This window comes from Danio rerio, chromosome 18 (assembly GCF_049306965.1).
Source record: "Danio rerio strain Tuebingen ecotype United States chromosome 18, GRCz12tu, whole genome shotgun sequence".
NCBI classification, from domain to species: Eukaryota; Metazoa; Chordata; class Actinopteri; order Cypriniformes; family Danionidae; genus Danio; species Danio rerio.
This window is the reverse complement of record NC_133193.1, coordinates 24,747,237-24,766,932: the sequence shown is the minus strand read 5'-3', so window position 1 is coordinate 24,766,932 and position 19,696 is coordinate 24,747,237. Positions and strand designations below refer to the sequence as shown.

General features: G+C 35.7%; 2 protein-coding genes across 38 annotated transcripts in view; both read right to left on the bottom strand.

Moving 5' to 3' along the window:
- Window positions 1-10,128, bottom strand: part of mctp2a (multiple C2 domains, transmembrane 2a) — a 92,750-nt gene extending 82,622 nt beyond the window's left edge. The window contains exons 1-3 of one of the 2 annotated variants that reach the window (XM_073930329.1): window positions 10,026-10,128; window positions 8,947-9,074; window positions 32-699 (exon numbers count right to left, since the gene is read on the bottom strand). In XM_073930329.1, the coding sequence (XP_073786430.1) occupies window positions 32-655 (624 nt within the window). In that variant the 5' untranslated portion in view covers window positions 656-699; window positions 8,947-9,074; window positions 10,026-10,128. The remainder of the gene's footprint in view (window positions 1-31; window positions 700-8,946; window positions 9,075-10,025) is intronic. The other variant, XM_685778.11, reaches the window with a different exon arrangement.
- A 2,715-nt stretch (window positions 10,129-12,843) lies between these two features.
- mef2aa (myocyte enhancer factor 2aa) overlaps window positions 12,844-19,696 on the bottom strand; it is a 174,507-nt gene continuing 167,654 nt past the window's right edge. For 35 of the 36 annotated variants that reach the window (XM_068214714.1, XM_073928865.1, XM_073928868.1 and 32 more), the window contains one exon: window positions 12,844-18,912. In XM_068214714.1, coding sequence (XP_068070815.1) covers window positions 18,576-18,912 — 337 coding nt within the window. In that variant the 3' untranslated portion in view covers window positions 12,844-18,575. The remainder of the gene's footprint in view (window positions 18,913-19,696) is intronic. The other variant, NM_131301.2, reaches the window with a different exon arrangement.

The following is a 19,696-nucleotide window of genomic DNA, read 5'->3' as shown; positions in this document are numbered from 1 at the left end:
TAGGACATGATAATACTTCCTGATGACTTACCAGATACTCAGCTGATCCTACAACAAACATAGACAAAGGAGAGGATGGCTCATGTTCAGTATGCCAAGCTTTCTCCTCAGATGAAATAGACATGTCATCTAAAGCACGAGCTCTGCCGAGGGCCGCCACCAGTTTATCTGAAGACTCTGTTGGCCTCCTCTCAGCATGACCAGCTGTCATCTGTAGTTCTGCAGATGAAGGTGTGACTCCAGTCACCGAATCCGAATCCTCGAAGTACCATGTAGTGGCTCTTTGACGTTTATCGGTTTCCGCTGAAACTGGGAAGTCGACGGGAGCTGATCTTTCTGATGGTGCTGGGCTGCAGACGTATGGGACGTCAGCTACACTGAAACGCTCCGAAAATGCTACACTGGAGGTTTCACTAGCTGTATCATCTATGTCACCTAAACCGTCTGTGTTATCAAAGAAGGCAGAGGCTTGACTCGGTGTGCTGGACTCATCCTGTAAAGCCATCATGGCGCGGGGGTTAAACCTGAGGTCTGGTACTGACATGCTCCTCCGGTATTTCAGAGGGGTTTTCTTCTTCTTCTTTCCAATCTTCAGATTTAGCACAGGCTTTGCTCTCTCCCGGAGATTGGACCACATTTTCTTCCTTGGGTCCATTGTGATTGTGGATGAAACTGCACTTCAGATGAATTCACGACAAACTACGGAAAAAGACAAATGAAATTAGACGGAAAACTGTAAGGAAACAATGGTTTAAATATAGTCAGAGTAAAACATTGCGTTACACTACAGTGTTTGTTTGTTGTAGGGTCAACAATGTGAAAAATAGGCATGGGACGATAACCAGATTTAAGGTATACCGCGGTTTTGAAAAGTCAAGTTTTTAAAACCATTAAAATTTTCCGTTACACCATTCCTAAGGTATTTGCAAGTTTGTTTTTTTTTTACGTTTTTTATGACAATTTTGATTATTTATTTATTTTTAACAATAGGGTAACAATAGAAAAGGACCCTCCACATTACAAGTTATTGGTCAGTCCATGATTCAGGAAACATCTGAAAAACAAATAATAAACCAACATCCAGCATGCTGTACTGTTGAATAGTGCAGAGGCTTGCTTTATATCCAAAGAAAAGATATCCAAAGATGCCTTTTAAAGTTAAAAAGAAATCTGTGTTTTTGAAACTAATTAAGCAGAAGTCCATGACTTACTTAAATGATTTAGCCTGACATTTATTGTTTCAAAATATTTTAAATGTTAAAAAATATGTGCCATGTTCAATGGGGAAAAAGTTGTTGTTTTTTACCCGGACATTTAAAAAGAACATGTTTTTACAGCAGTAATTACTATACCGTTATATCGTGGAGCTGTGATATTTTTACCCAAGGTTATCATACCGTCAGAATCTTATACCAGCCCATGCTTTGTGGAAAACATGCCCTAATTCATGGAATTCATAAATGGAATTTACTATGTAGCAGAAAGACACAAAATGTGGCTGTGCACTAAACAATGAGTTATTTACAGAGCAAAGTTGCAGTGTTATTTTTTGCTTTATTATTATCATAAAAAACTAATTGGGGGCAACGAGGTGGCAGTAGGTAGTGCTGTCACCACACAGCAATAAGGTTACTGGTTTGAGCCTCGGCTGGGTCAGTTGGCATTTCTGTGTGAAGTTTGCATGTTCTCCCCTTGTTCCAGTGGGTTTCCTCCGGGTGCTCTGGTTTCTCCCACAATTCCAAAGACATGCGGTACAGGTGAATTGAGTAGGCTAAATTGTCTGTAGTGTATGCGTGTCAATTAGGGATGCTCATTTCGGGTTATTTTGCTCACCGATAACCGCGGCTCCTTAATCGGATATTAAGGGTTAACTGGTCAGATTATTATTAAATTATTAATATTATTTTTTTAACTTCTATTTTGTGTCTGACACATTAAATATTGCATTTTAAAATACTGATTTATTTTACCATGCGAACATATTAATAACAGAACATAACAACAAATCATCTTCACGCACCTGCCGTACATGTTTCCAATAAACAACCAGAATAAACTAAGGAAAATGAATAAAATAAATAGGCCTGCCCTAATTTTTACTTAAATTGTTTATTTAGATTACAAACCAAAAACACTGACTGGTCTTTTTTAAGAACAGGCATAGGCTGTTTTTTCCCCCAATCATATGTTTTTTTTTCTTCCGTCAAATAAAAATAGCAGACTTCCTCAAATCGCTCGCTCCAGGGAAAATATGCATTTATTTAATGACCTGCTGTTATTGTTATAATCACAAAACTTTTTTTTACATTTTTAATAGAAATCATTATTTTAAAGATTATGTCTTGATATAAGGTTTCCTCTCTCTCTCTTCAAGTGTGCGCGCTGCATAACGAAAAGTAAATGACAACGCCTGCATATGTTGACTTTTTGTAAACAGTTTTGTTGTTGTTTTTTTCCTTTCTAAAAACACCTTTTATGTTGAAAAGGAAAAAAAAAGAAGTGCGCCGATTTCCTCTGCTTGTGAACAAAACCTCTTACACACCCCTCAAATATGCTGGTCAAGCGCAGATCTTCTGGTGCGCTCTCAAATAAACACTGCTAAAATGTGATTTAGTGCATTTATGTAGTGAGTATGTCTCCAACATTTATTAGATTTGCTAGGAATATTTCTGAATGTCTCCAATAGACTTTAATGCATCCTGAAGTAAAGTAAAACGGCTATAAACTCCAGCAAGATAAAGTCACTGTATGCAGAACCACAGACCTTTATCTATAAATAAATTAAAATTATAGAAACTGTGTTCATCATACCTGAAAACTACATTGTTTTTGCTGGCTTCACGCATCACGCACCTGTCAGTCTGTCAGCACGTGACCTCAATGGGTTTAACAAATAGCGCACATCACTTTTACAGAAAATTCACTTACCTTTTAATACGTTTTGGTGCGATTATAACCCGCTATTAAAAACAACAACAACAACAACAACTAAATGTTTAGAATGAGAAGCTGTGGAGAGATACATTTTGGTGTGGCGCCTCGCCATGGAAGAATGAATGTAGCAGGAACCATGCTCTTTAAAAGTTCTCTGTAGTTGTCTTGACAACACACATACTGCTGCTCTGGGTTGAGCCGTGTGCAAAACACTTGCGGCTTTTAGTAAACCATTCAAAAGATGGCTCCCTCTAAACGCAAAAAGCACATTCGATCAGCCCCTTATGCAGCGAATATAAAATAAGTAAAACAATATTTTTTTAATCGTTTAACTGATACCATAATTCGGTTACAAACGGACCCTTTCGGTTAACGGTTAATCGATTACTTTGAGCATTCCTAGTGTCAATGAGTGTGTAAAGTATGGTTGTTTGTTAGTGATGGGTTGCAGCTGAAAGGGCATTCACTGCATAAAAACATGATAGGATATAAAATGTAAAATATGCAGGATAAGTTGGCGGTTCATTCCGCTGTGGAAACTACAGACAACCCCCCCCCCCCCCCCCCCCAAAAAAAAATAAATTATAAAATAGTCATAAAAAAACAAAAACAAAAAAACAACAATTTACAAATACCTTAGGGACAGTATAACAGAAAATTTTAACAGATTGGCTTTTCAAAACCTCAATGAACCACAAAACCAGTTATCGTCCCATGTCTTATAATGTGTAACATAATGTAAGGAATTTAATTGAATATATATTACCTAGAACAGATTTTTGAACACTGAAATTGAAACTGAGTATTAAATGAGTGTAAAACAATCTGATTTCAAAGCGCCCTAGATCAGAATTAGTAACAAGTTCATATCAAACCAATTGGGGGTAAGTAAAAATTGAGTGATTTTTTAAGTTATTTTTATTTTTTTAATTCTTTGGCATGATCATTTACAGACATACACTACAAAATGATTATATCAGTTAAGTACATCAACTGTTTATTCCATATATAATAAATGTGCATAACTTTTTTCTTATATTCATATTATGGGCAGTTCTGTTCTAATAGTTAGGGAGCTGAAATAAAAAGTGTTTAGGTTTGATTTTGGTTTTGGTTCAGTACCGACAGACATCAAAGGTGGAGAGAGTAAAGTACATACAGTACACTCTCACCAATACTCAGCTGAGGTATAGGTTGATCAAAGCACCTATCACACAATTATCACCCAAAGAAAGAAAGAAAGAAAGAAAGAAAGAAAGAAAGAAAGAAAGAAAGAAAGAAAGAAAGAAAGAAAGAAAGAAAGAAAGAAAGAAAGAAAGAAAGAAAGAAAGAAAGAAAGAAAGAAAGAAAGAAAGAAAGAAAAAGAAAGAAAGAAAGAAAGAAAGAAAGAAAGAAAGTTTAACAGCCTCCATCAGATTTATGAAATGACTGAGGTTTAGATTTGTTGTAGTATACATCCGCACTTTGTTGTCATATTACATAACGTGCACCCTGTCTGTGACAGATTAGGTCCTGGAGCACCAAAATAGTTTCACAAACATACTTTAAGCTTGCTAACATTGTTGTACACAAGTAAACAGCATCTGCTGCATAGATTATATCTGTGGGGGGTCTGCTGTACTTGAAGCACATACAATATAGTTTACTACAATTAAATGATCTCTAATATGCTATTTAAATCAGTGGTCCCCAACCACCGGGCCGTGGACCGGTACCGGTCCGTGGAACAATTGGTACCGGGCCACATAATAAATCATAAATTATTTCTGTAGAAAACATTCCCCCCGCGACTTGGTTTCTTCTACTCACCCCTGCCATCTCACGTGAAATGGACTATGCCAAAATCCACCACGGAAAGGGAAGAATGATAGAATATTGATCATTGGTGGTTGTTGATAGTTTAAAGTAATAAAACAGGTATTATAGAGTCGAAATCAGCAGAGCATTTAAGGACTGTGCATATATGTGTGCGTGCATCACTAAGTAAGTACCCGAAATCATTGCAATATGTTTCTATATGGAGTTTCACATAATCATACTCATTAGGGCTGTAACATGCCAATGCATACATTTAATTCGGCTATACGGCTGTATTATTGTTAATATGTTCGTCAGTTGAAATGTTTGGCACAGATTAGGGCTGTGCAAAAATATTGATATTTCGAACTATCGCGATAATTTTTTTCACGATAGTGTATCGATAGTCCAACCTGCAGTATCGATTCAAGTTGTGCCAAAAAACCTCCTACATTGCTATAGTAGATGTCGCTAACTCGCTATCAACAAAACGCTAAGTAGTGTGGTATCAGAAGTAAGCAAGAGTGAGCATGGTGGAAAATATAAATGCCCCTCAAGCTTTTAGAGCTGATGTGTGGCTGCACTTTGGTTTTGACACTATACCATAGTACTGAATTAAACAAAAAATGCCATTTGCAAGCTTTGCAAATCTATCTTAAAATATTCGGTAAACACTACGAACTTGCGTTATCACCTAACAAGACACCACGCAGATGATTTAGTGGCACTGCAACCTCAACCGAAACCTCTTGATTCAAGGCAAACTACACTGGATAACATCAATAACAAGCTGCAGTCTGCCTTTACTAACATTGCAGAGTTACTGAAAACTGCATAGGAAGAATGGGACATCACATGGAAGGACCTGTCTTTGTAAAAGAAAACGCGTCTAACATGACCATAGCAGCACAGCTGGCCAGCATGTTGCATGTAAAATGTTTCGTGCAAGCCATCAATTTACCTGTGCGGCCAGTTTTCACAGGAAAATGTTCAAGATGCTGTCAGTCGCACTGTCATTTTCTAATAGTTTTCTGCATATTAGAGCACTGTGTTCCAGTTTTATGTTTACTTGATGCATTTAATTTTTTTTTTTACTTGCTTTAGTTTTATAAATTATTTATTTCATTTATATGTGACTTTAGTGGCATATACATTTTAGGTCAGTGCTAAATAACAATATGCATTTAATACATTTCAGTGAGTTTTCTGTTCAATCACACTGCAGTTCTAATGAATTAAAATGGATAGAAAATAAATTGGAATTGGAATTTTAATTTGTCTGCTGACGCATACTAATACAAACTATTGCAATATATCACAATATCTTGACCCATGTATCGTGATATGCATCATATCGTTAGGCCCTTGCCAATACACAGCCCTAGCACAGATGCTATGTATTTGATGCATATAAACCTGGAACATAATCAGACCGCAATAGTGCAACTATCGCATGTGCACTGAGTTGTTCATGATTAACCAGAATGCACGAGTGCAGTAGCTCTGTTCACGTGAAGAACGGGTCACCGGTCCACACCGGTCCATTGTAAAATTGACAACCGTTGACCGGTCCGCGGTAAAAAAAAAAAGGTTGGGGACCACTGATTTAAATAACTCATTTTGCTATTTTAAGGAAAATTTTGTCAATTTATTTTATGCCAACTCTAATCATGGTTATTCCTGTGCATCTGAGATTTTATATTATACTGTGTATCTGATCCTTCCAGGTAGATTACAGGTTAATAGTAGGACCTGCACAATACAGTAGATCATTTCTGCATTAATATCGCAATGTGTGAATCTGCGATATTCACCTCACAGGATCTTCAATGTCTGCTGAGTTGAGATTATTCATTCATGTTCTTGTCGGCTTAGTCCCTTTATTAATCCGGGGTCGCCACAGCGGAATGAACTGCCAACTTATCCAGCAAGTTTTTTACACAGCGGATGCCCTTCCAGCCGCAACCCATCTCTGGGAAACATCCACACACACATTCACACACACACACTCATAAACTACAGACAATTTAGCCTACCCAATTCACCTGTACCGCATGTCTTTGGACTGTGGGGGAAACCAGAGTACCCGGAAACCCACGCGAAAGCAGGGAGAACATGCAAACTCCACACAGACTCCCACTCAGTTGGAACCTTGGCTCCAACTGAGCCAAGATTCGAACCAGCGACCCAGCTACCTTCTTGCTGTGAGGCGACAGCATTACCTACTGCACCACTGCCTTGTCTGAGTTGAGAAAAGTTCAACAAAAAATAAAGTTCAGAACAGTCATTTTAAATGTTAACCTTAGAGAGAAGTTTACTCAGATGTGTTTTTGAGGTGAATGAGACTGAAAGCATTTCAAACAAATTTAAGCTATTTGGGCACAACATACTAAACAGTTTATAGGTTAAAGATATATAATCACTTACAAAATGAAGACTAAAGAGGTTTATTTTATATTTGATTGTCCAATTATTTCACCTGAATACTGTTGGACTCCCCAGAAAACCATAAAGGACTGTTTATTTCATTGTTTATATTTGCTCTGCTGTATTTACATGTAACTGTGCTTGTTATTGTGAATTATATATTATGCAGATAAACTCTTCTACACAATTATCCCAATTATTTTAACATTATGAATTGCCATCAATATTCAAGTATTTCAGCCTCGTTGCAAACTCAGCACCATGGGAGGTAGGGCAATCTCTTACCGTGCCCCCAAACTCTGAAATGCTCTTCCCACAAACATTAGGAATGCTGATTCCCTGGACTGTTTTAAGAAGCTACTTAAAACTCATCTTTTTAGGACTGTTTTTAATTTGTGATATCTATTTTATTCTTACTGTTTTTTTTTTTTTTTGCATTTTTTATTATTTTACTGTGCTTTGTTGTTTTTTTACTTTCTTGCAAACGCTCTGGGTCTTAGAAAAGTGCCTTATAAATTATGTATTATTATTATTATTATTAAGTCAAATTATATTGTGAATTTAATTGTGAAAAGTAAATATTGCAGTTAAAAAATTTTTTTTCCCAATATTATACATCCCTGGCGCAGTGGCGCATTGGGTAGCACGTTCGTCTCATAGCAAGAAGGTCGCTGGGTTGCTGGTTTGATCCTCAGTTGGCGTTTCTGTGTGGAGTTTGCATGTTCTCCCTGTATTCGCATGGGTTTCCTCCAGGTGCTCCGGTTTCCCCCACAGACCAAAGACATGCGGTACAGGTGAATTGGGTAGGCTAAATTGTCCATAGTGTATGAGTGTGTGTGTGTGTATGTGTGGATGTTTCCCAGAGATGGGTTGCGGTTGGAAACTTGCATCCGCTGCGTAGAAACTTGCTAAATAAGTTGGCGGTTCATTCCGCTGTGGCGACCCCGGATTAATAAAGGGACTAAGCCGACAAGAAAATGAATGAATGAATTGTACATCCCTATTTGCCAGTGGATTGAGCAATAATTGTAGGCTATTTTCATGCCTAATTCAGAAAAATAAGCATATCATGTTTTTCAGGATATGTATTAACTGATATGGAATGCCTATAGTTAACCAGTGAGGCTGTATTTTCCTTTATTGTCTGTATTAATCTGCAATTTAGCTATGTTTTATTTTTAAATCAAGTATTAGATTATCACATCACATTTAAGGTCAAGAGGCATTTCTGTTATACATTTAGGCATCTATTATTGGCTCATAGTTTGAACATATTTTAAGCCAAAAGGCAAGGCACTGATGTCCACCATGTTTTACACTGGATCATCACAGTGTTGTACATTGTTGGCATGCAGTACATAGAATACACAGAATTCAGTTGAGGCAATCATTTGGTGCTTAATTCATTTATTACCTACACGTATGTTGCATTTTTTAATATTTATTACGGTTCAATTATTAAAACATATGCAAATCTTTAAATGTCTAAATCAATTGCATACAATACAGTTTATAAAGTAATATTTTCTATGATGTTATTATGAGACCTGCTCTAGTTTTCTTACCAAACAAACGGTTCTACTTGGATTTAAATTGTAAACATAATTATGCTGCTGTTGTTGACATTATTTTATTTTTACGTTTTAAGATCCAGTTAAAATCATTCTGAATACATCCACAGTTTATTCTGTAGAAAAAAAAAATTAGCAGATTTTCTCTGACACTTGTTGTGTGTGTCCAGTTTTGGGCCAGTATCCTGCAGTTTTACAATAGCTTGCCAAAACACACCTGACTGAAAGTGTCTAGTAATCCTGAAGACCTTGAATTGCTGGTTTATCTGTTTAGTAGATTGGAGATAAGTGATCCTTCCGTAGATGAACTGGAAATCATTGTTGTTGTTTTTTTAGATTGCCAAACTGGAAAAAACAAGACATAAACTAGAGTGTGTGCAGAGCACACGTGTCAACTGCAAAGTATGCAGAAAAAGTGCTGCTTCCACTGTCACATCACAGACCATCAGCCTGTCTGTGTGGTAGAACTGTGATGTTACTCAGAAAAATGATCACACCACATTTTATTGTTGATGGAGCAGGGGGAAAAATGACTATTTTACAATTTTTACTTGTTTTCAAGTTGCCAAAACAAGGCAAACATTTATTTCACCACATGTAAAAAAGACAGATAATGTTGCTTAATAGATTGCATACTATCATCAGTATTTTTTACATTTCTAAAAATTCTAAAATTATTTTTACATTTATAATTTTCAGAACAAATCTAGTACAAGTATGTTTACCTAAGCTTGAGGGAAAGCAAAACAGCATCTGAGTATTGCCTAAATAATAAACGGAGGCTTTTCATTCTTACGTTATTATTATTATTATTATTATTATTATTATTATATTTTATTTATTTATTTTTCAAATTCATGAAACCATTTGTAAGTAGAAATTCTGAATCATAAACTTTGCAAAACAACTATTTTGTGTCTTTAAGACTCCTGATTTTAAAGAATTTTTACTGACAATTTGTCAACAGATTTATCAGCAAAGTGATGTTACATCACTAAAATACTACTAAACAATGTTAAACGGGCGTGCAAATTGTTTAGAGAGGCGTGTTGAACAGGTTTCTACATTTGTGTAGAACAAAATGCTGTAACAAACTTGGCAAATTAAAAGTTGAGATTGTATATTTGCTGTAAGCAACACATTCAGAAATTAATTAAATTTATAAACACGAAAGCTACAGCTTTGACAATGTATTATCAATTTGCAGTAGAAGCGATATTTGAAGCTCTTTTTTGAAGGAAATCGTTAACCCATTACAGTTTATTTTACAACTTCAGCAAATGAGTATGCTCTTACCTGTTTCCTGATAAATCACTGTCCGTGTATCATAGTAGAAGACATGAGTAAAAACAGAAATGAACTTTCACATCCACCTGTAAGAAGCAGTGCTGGTGTTTGTGGAGATTTTTCAGCTTCGACCGGTTTGTGAGTGCAGGGCGGGGTGATGAGGACTAGTTCTGCAACAGTTATTGGAGTTTCGGTGTTTCGCTTGAAGTGTCGATAAACCGTTTTTTAGACACAAATTTGCTTTTTAGACACACTGTAATGCCAGTGAACACGTCTAAGCTGCTTTATAATTTGTTCAGTTGTCAGACTGCCTTAGAATATTATCTGAAGTAAAGTTTGTGAGACTGAATTTGCGCCTCATGCGTCGTACAGCCTGTAATGTCCACTCTTTTATTTGGTGCACATGTAAAATCAGTGCCATCTGCTGGCGTTATTTCATATTGCATTAATACAAGTCGTTAGGGACGTTTTGGACAAGCTTAGTTAACTGTTCCGTTCTGATACATAATTTTGGTGCCCAACAAATATTTGTTATTAAATGCAATTTGTCTAATATTGTGAAATATGGTCTATTTTTATTCTATGGTAATGCTGATTATTACAGGCACGTTGGTCATTCTAATACGTCGATTTGATGTTAAAAATGTATCATCACCGTTGAAAAAAGCTTTATATTTTTTGTGCAATCAGTGAAATGATACCATTCAGAAGTTATAAAAACATTATTATTATTATTTTTACTATTATTGAATGTTGTTATGCATTAAAACGTCAAATTGATGTTCAGACATTTGTTTATTTTAAATATTTATATATTTATAGGCATTAATATTTATATATTACTAAAAATGTACATCTCTCTGTCATTAGACTCTTCTTGGAGAGCAGATATTTAAGAATGTTCTCCCAGCTTTGATTGGGATGAAGTTTGGGCAATGACTTGCATAGGAATCTTGATCATCAACAGATTCATTTAAATTTCACCCATACTTATATTACTCCACACAAACTTTATAGCATGAAGCTTAAACCTGATCCTAAATGCACTCTCTGTCACACAGGTGAAACTGGTACATTCTTTCACATGATTTGGGACTGCCCTGCATGGGTTTGGTGATTTTTGGAATATGGTTAATCAAAATTTGTCTTTAATACTAAACATTTCAGTCCCTCTCGCCCCCTCTATTTTCATTTTAAATGATTTTTCTTATATTCAGATTAACAAAATTTAGAAGCGAGTGTTTTAGCTGGCTTGACAGCAGCCATGAAAATAGTTGCGACAAGATGGAAGCCTCCATCATTGGATTCTGACTTTTATTGGTATTGTGTATCTGGAAATGTCCTTTGATCGCATCCATGGTGCAAGAGAGGACCCCATCAGAAATTGGGCACAAACGTTGAAAAAAAACTTCAAGGTTTACTAATTTGAATCAAGGAGACATCAAAAATGCATGACTTTCCCCCCTCTTTATTATATTAATATGTTTTATTTTTTTCTCCATAGTAATTGTTTAAGGTTTCCTATATAATAACTTTTCTTGTCAGAGACCTCTTGCAGCAATATCATAATCTATTATTTATTTATTTATTTATTTATTTATTTATTTATTTATTTATTTATTTATTTATTTATATCTATATTTATCTATATATATCTATATTTATCTATATTTATCTATATATATATATATATATATATATATATATATATATATATATATATATATATATATATATATATACATACATACATACATACATACATACACATTTATATATATATATATATATATATATATATGTATACATACATTTTTATTGTTACTATTGTTGATGTTATTGGCATTATTATTAATATTACTATTTAACAACCTTTATATTGGTTATTACATGTATTTCTATGCACACTGCTATATGCTAATCGTCTACATCATGTTTTTTTAGTGTTCACATAATTTAAAATAAAACAATTTGATGGAAAAAATGTATTAATATATTTCTATTAAATTGTATATTGTTATAAAATAGTTATCCTGAAAAAATCCTGAAATAATTCGTTTTGATTGCATCACATTTTTCCACACAAAAAACATAAGGCAGAAAATATTTATATTATATATTATATATATTATAACATTATATTTTCAGCATTGATAATAAGAACCATTATCACCAATAATAATCATAATAAAGGATATCAACAAATTAGGGTGTGAAACTGAAGTAATAATGCTGAAATTTAGGGTTGAATCACAATAATAAATTATATTTTTTAGAACTATTCACATTTTAAAATTTACTTTTTTATTAAATAATATTTAAAAATATTTATGTTTTTATTTGCCTACAGTATCTTTGTTTTGTAATGATTAATTAATGGGTAATAGAGATATTTATTTTACATCAGTTGAGAAATAAATCATTTCAATATTTGTAAAAAATATTGAAATATTCAAAATATTTGTAAAAATAAATATATTCAATGTAAAATGTAATGGAAATGTAAATATTCTGTATGTGAAACTATAACTTTATTGTAATATTCATAAAGTTCATTCCCATATGTGAGGTCATTTGTCTTTTTTTTAAATAAGTTTAAATGAAGTGTTTTATTCTTATCTTGGATATTTGTTGGTGAACTTACTTCCGGAGCTATGTAAAAGTCACTTGTTTGTCCATGTTCTGCCCTATGTGTTTAGAAAGAAGAAAATATAGTAAATAATTCAAACCTAAAGTGTATTGTGGGCAAAACATCAATGCTCTGCAGTTCCATGTGCAGCGACTGTGTTTCTCAGAGATGCAGTATGAAGGCACATAGAGTGAGCACTTGAGGGTACAATGAGGTTTTTAATAAAGCGGACAGATTCTAATGTTTGGGACTTCACATGTGGACAAAGTCTACTCAGATTCAGAGAATTGTTCACTTCAGTTTGCACAGAATAAGCGAGAGAACCTATGTTACACAATAAAAGCCAATATCTTTACTTTAGTGAATGCAGAATACAAATTTGTACAACAATCTCTAGCATAATATCTTAAGTCATTCAATAAAAAGTTCACTAGAATATTTATTGTATAATGAAGATAAAACAACACATTCAAGGGAAATATAATGCAGATTAACTTAAAGTTCTCTCACGTTTGACTTTTTTTGTTGTTGTTGTTGTCTTTTTTCTTCTTTTTCGAAACATCTCGTTTCATTTATGGCAACAAAGTCCAGCTTGTGCCGCCAAACGGTTTGAGCGTCCAAACCGCAAACAGCTTCTTGAAGTGAGCTAGTAACTACAAACAATTACCAAATACATAATTCTGATTTAGAAAAGCCATAAAGCAAAGCAGTGTACTCTTGCACAGCAAAGTGAAGAAAGTACGCAACAAACAATTGTTGTTTCCTCTTTATCCCTTCCGTTCACATTCAACGGTTTTGTGACACACCAAAAGAACGGCCTCCGCCCTTCAGATCTCTTATGTATTTCCCGTGTGCGTTTTGTGTTGGGACCCCTGAAGCGAGGCTGATTTTGTTTTGATGGAGTCAAAATGGGATGAATGATTTCGTATTTGATTTGTTTCCGAGCACCAGCAACTCTTTGGAATAAGGCTCTAATTGTGCATGTAGCAGAGAAACTCCCTGATTCCTAATCAAGCACTAATGTCGAGTGTTTGCGTGTGCATTTGTTGCAGTATGAAAATCCTGCATGTTTTTTTTTTTAATCCGCAGTGCTTTCATAACACTGGGTTGGCATTATTGCTTGTCTACCCTGAAAAGCTTTGATTGCGATCAACTCTGCATGATTTTTGACAGACGTCGTGAAACTTTCTAATGGATTTGCGAGCGTTTCAATTAGGCTGAGGCAACAAAGCTTGTACATCTGAGATTTAATCTAAAGCTAAAGAAGTGTTTGCATGGCTCTTGTGGTTGTCGTATTTAGTCGGTGTGCCTTTATAACTTTATAAAGTGATAGTTCAACCAAAACATTTGAATTCTGTCATCTTCGGTTTGTTCAAAGCCAGTTTTTGATCAATGTCTTTAGAAAACATCAGTGGAATTTGGTTCAGGACACTATTAGATGTAATTGCACACAATAAAAAAAATCTTTATAATATATCTGTGAGTGAATAAATGTAGACTAAGGTATCATATCACCATTGGCATGAAGTGTTGTGAAAGGAGGTCAAAGCATCAAATTGAACAACACAGACACAGTTTGGCTGTTAAAGTGGCAACTAATTAAATATCTTCAGGTGGCCTGTTAAGGCGGAACTCTAAATTATTATTTTGCACTACTTATTTCGTCCACAAGGTGTCAACAGTGTCATTTCAAGTAAAAAAAAAAAAGAAACAAAAGAGACGACACATAAACAACTTTACACAACTCTATTTTAAACGATTACATTAGCTACGTTTTCATCCACCTACTTTTACGCACATTTTGGATATGTGCTTAAAAAAATGCGATGAAAACGCCAAGATGCACATATGTTTTGAAAATGCGCATAAAAATGTATGCGCAATACTAAGTAGGATAAATGTTTTATTCGAAAATTTGCACATAAACTTTGATGGAAACACTTTTAACGAACAAATTCCAGTATGCGCATAAAAAATAATGTGATTTGTTAGAAGAGATCATATGATGACAAAAACGTGTGTAAATGGATAAACCAGCAGGCTGAGCACAATGTAAAACATCTGAAATGTTGTTTTGGCCATTCATTAATGCTGTATCTATTACAGTAATAGTGTTATTATATTATTAGTTACCTCCAAAATCAAGAGCGTCTGCACTCTGCGTCTTATGCCTTTAAACGCCACTCCACGTTCATTGCATATCGGCATTTGTCTTCTGAGGTGTAAGTAATTAATTAAGTTAAGAAAAGATTGACGCAGCTTCTCCTACCGCAGCTAATTTCATTTTATTTTGATATTTGGCGCCAGTTAATCAGAAAGTGACGATTTTGTTCTCTTTGACCCGTTGGATGGAAATGTTGCTTTATTCCCACGTCTTTTTTGCGATATTCCAGTTTTGCGCATACATTTAGTTTGCATCTTTGCATGGAAACATAGCTAATGATAATTTTTTGTCGTTATAAGTAGTGAAGAGAAAAAATTGCAGAAACTGGACAAGGATAATTCTTTCTAACACGCATGTTTTCAGTGCCAAATGCTATCAAATTGATTATATGTTGAACGTTTTTGTGTTCAATAAAATAAAACTAACAAAATAAATGAAGTATACAGTAGGAAAAGAGTCTGAGATGGAACAAGAAAAACATTTTCTCATTAACATTAGGCTACAACTACTCGTTACTACTCTCCACGTACGAGCCAATTGAACATTTTAGATCGAGACTTCCGATCTCATTCATCTCCATTCACTTTTAGAAATTAAAAACAGCTCCATATGCTGTAAACTGATATTTTCCAATTGTATTATTCTGATTCGTCTATATAGTCATGGACACACTTGTTTGTAGAGCAAGTAGTTTCACCATGTTCTGCCGTTTATTATTCCCAATCATTTTTCCTATAGGCAACTGCATAAACGAGTGCACTTCCACATCACAGAATAAGGTAGAACAAACCAAAGCAATCTCATGCCAATTCTTAATGTTTTGATTAACCGGCTAATTCATTTGAATATGTATGATCTCATTCGTACATTTTAGTATGATTTGCTCATCTCCCGATAATAATGGTTATAGGGGTGGACAAATCGAACAAACTAGCGCAATCTCATGATAATCTCATAATATGGGATATAGCGCAACCGCTATTTAAAAATTCTGACAAATGTAAAATAGTTACAACTCTTGTGAGATCAGGCTTAATGAATAGACAAATTCAATCAAATAGTGGACAATTTGAAAGGTTGAGGGTTCAGCTATGTGCTGGTTTACAAAAAAAGTGGTACAATCTGCCTCAATATCAATAAAATGAATGATTAATGACTATCAATAACAGAATTAATGTTTTTGTCTGAACTATCTTAGTAATATGCAAGCACTTAAGGACAAAAGGGTTAACAGTCATTTTCACACCTGCTCAAAAAAAGAGCACTTTATTCATGAACTAGGCAACATCGTGTGATTAATGGGCTTATATGATAATATAATATAATATGCATGACTTTGTTTAATCTTTTTTTTTCTCTCAATTTATTTATTTATCTTTTATATGTCAAGGATTCCACTATCAAAGTGAATGCTTCGTGTTTCTGGCTATGTGTGGGTTGGGGACTGCATAGATTAACATCAGCTTATTGCCAGTTGCTGTGGTGCTCAAGAGGGCAGGGAGGTAATGTGCACACGCCAACCGAATACATAACAAATCTAAAGAGGAAAGCCTTCAATGGCAAACTCGAACATACAAACTTTTTGAGTGTGTGTGCAATCCAGTAGAGAGATCATGTCCAAGTTTGTTTGCATTGTCTAGTATTTCCATCTTTAGCTGCTGAATCCCCTGACGTTTCGCCACCTGAGGGGCAGTGAGGTGTGATGCAAGCTGGAGGCCACTGCTACCAGACGCTTGTGCCGCACAAACAAACAGCCACACATGAAGGGATATGCACACATAGAGCCAAACGCAACGGTGGAGAGAGCTACAGCGCTCCCTCTTGTCCAGCAATACAGAACATCGCCTCCTTAAGGTGTCTCCTTTAACATTAGGAAATCCGTAGATGAGCCAATTCACAAAATAACCGCCAAGGCGTTCTGTACATAGTATGTATTCGGGTTGATTAAAGTTATGGTATTTACAATATCCGAGGGATTCGGTTGAAATGAATTTAGCAAGGGGGTTTCAACGAAAACGAGCTTTCTATATAAACCGAGGGAATGTCGGTGGGTTTCGATGAATAGTGCATCTAAGCCGCGATGGGTTAAAGTAGGCAGTGTATTCAGCAGCTGAAGGCTAATCCCTCACAAAACAGTTGTAAGAAATGCAATTGTTTTTTCTTAGCATGACGAGTGTCGTTTTTACAAAACAACAAAATAAAGACAGTCGAGCTTAAACCGAGCTCTGTTGTTACAATTTCTTATGGACAGACATTCACCACCATTAAAGGGTAAACGACCCAAAAAAAAAAAAAAAAAGAAATGACCTTCTTGAAAACAGAAAACACTTTGATTATTACCAATAATAGTCAGATTTGACGAAAGTACAGTATAGTTAACAAAATAGTAAATATTAACCAGTGAATACTCTACTTAATAAGGATCTCGCCTTGTAAACTTGGCAGTAATCCACAAAAATATACTTTTTTTCTTGAATCTGGTGAAGGTACAATACATACGTACTTACACCAAAGTGATATATTAAAGTCGCTATTTACATAACAAAAAAAAAGAAAAAAAAGGTTTGGCTCAAATCTTTAATTTACAAACAGAACAGCAAGTGTTCATGGCTTTAGATATCATTTCAAGATCTGCTTTGCATGGTTTTCCAATGCTTGTAACAATGCACACTATGACAGAACCGATATGAAACGAACATCGAGAGAGAAATGCTGAAAATTCCCAACCTACAGTACGACAAAATTACATAGAGGCTTTGGCTTGCGTTACCATTGAGTTGTTGGAGCTGCATGAATGTACAACGACTTGCTTCCGTCTCTAAATAAACCAGGGGTGCGTTTCCCAAAACCATCGTTAGCTAACTAAGGTCGCAAGTTCTGTTGTTACATAGTTTTTGATATGGCGTTTCCCAAATTCGTTTTTCCAACGAACATTCGAACAACGAATAATAATATATTAATAATATTACATAATTCTTTCCCCAAATAATCCATCTTACTATGATAGTTCAGCCACGAGTTAAGTTGTTGTTTGGGAAACGCACCCCAGACTAGCACTTTCTTCCCGCTTGTTAAAAACACCCATAGAAAATATTGAGAATTGAATCGACGACTTGATAAATTTAGAGACATTTTCATTTCTTTTACTTAATGTCTTATCTGAAACCTCATTTTAGATACAAGCCTACCCTCATATAACTGATCCAAACCTATCGTCAAATACCTTTAAATAAATTATTAAGTGACATACTTCATATAAGGGCGAGTGCAGATACGGATTGTTTAATACGTGAGCCCAGCAGGTGAAAGCCTTCTGACAGAAAGCCGCCCCTAAACTTTCTTTGATTGTTTGCAAATTCAACAGCGAAAAACAGCTACAAGTGTCAAACTGCACCAGTGACGACAATAATCGAAGAGGTTTTCTTCATACATTGGACTTTTGCACAATGCAGTACCTGATAACACCGGTATTTTTTTTTTTATGAATTTTTTTTTGTTTTTTTGAGTACACCATTTATTCTGACTGCTCGACTTGAGATTTCTCTCTCTCTCTCCACTCATCTGCTAAATTTCGATATGTCAGGACATTTTCGATTTCTTTCCCCGTCCACCTACTTACAAAAAAAAGTGAAATGACGTTAAATTATAACAATAGAATATAATAATAACAACAATAATGACCCTCCCTGCTGTCAAACCTCTCTCTCTCCCTTTCCCCCTGCCCAGCCCTGTGTGTGACTGACTGGCTGTCGGCTTTCGGACAGCTTTATGTCACCCAGGTGTCCATGCGCATGCGCTTGACTGATGGACTCTCCCTCTCGTCTGCCCCACCGGCTGGAGGTCGACCCAGGCCAAGCGGGGAGTGGAAATCTGGCCGGTGATCCTCTCGGTCGCTGCCATCGTAGGAGGAGCAGGAGGAGCTGAGGCTGTCAACGGGTGAGCGGCCCATGTCAGGACGGCCAGAGGGAGGCTGCTGCTGCTGTGGTGGGAAACCAGATGGGGTTACACGCTCGCGTGGAGGAGAGATGGGCTCTGATTTAATGTTGACATTCTGGCTGGTGTTGATGGAGAGGTTTGAGCCCTGAGGTAAGTGACCGCCACCTCTGAAGAAAGACAGAAAATTAGGAAGATTAGTGGAAGTGCACAAAACTAATCCCTACTCCAACCCCAGTCCTGAAGGAACAATAACAGTACATATTTTGAACCTCTCCCTTAACTAACCCATTAACTTCAGGTTTTGGAGTCACCTTTTAGGATCTGACAAGTTGATTCAGGTGTGTTTGATTAGAAAGACGTTGGGAAACATTGCCCTACTCTAATATAGGCACAATTCATAAAAGATGCTTCAAAAAAATAAATGGATAAATAAATAAATATTGTAATTTTGGACAGGCTCTGACCCCAATAGCCAACTTGAACCATCCTCTTAACAGTGTGCTGGGACAAGATAAACACACATCATTTTCCAGATTCTTAACACTTACTGTTAATTCTATTCTATTCTATTCTATTCTATTCTATTCTATTCTATTCTATTCTATTCTATTATTCATTTGTTCATTTTCTTTTTGGCTTACTCCCTTTATTAATCTGGGGTCGCCACAACTTATCCAGCAGATGTTTTACACAGCGGATGCCCTTCCAGCTGCAACCCATCACTGGGAAGCACCCATCTACACTCATTCACACACATACACTACAGACAATTTAGCCTATCCAATTCACCTATACCACATGTCTTTAGACTTATGGGGGAAACCGGAGCACCTGGAGGAAACCCACGCAAACACGGGGAGAACATGCAAACTCCACAAAGAAACACCAACTGACCCAGCAGAGGCTCAAACCAGCGACCTTCTTGCTCGGTGTCGAACATGCTACCCACTG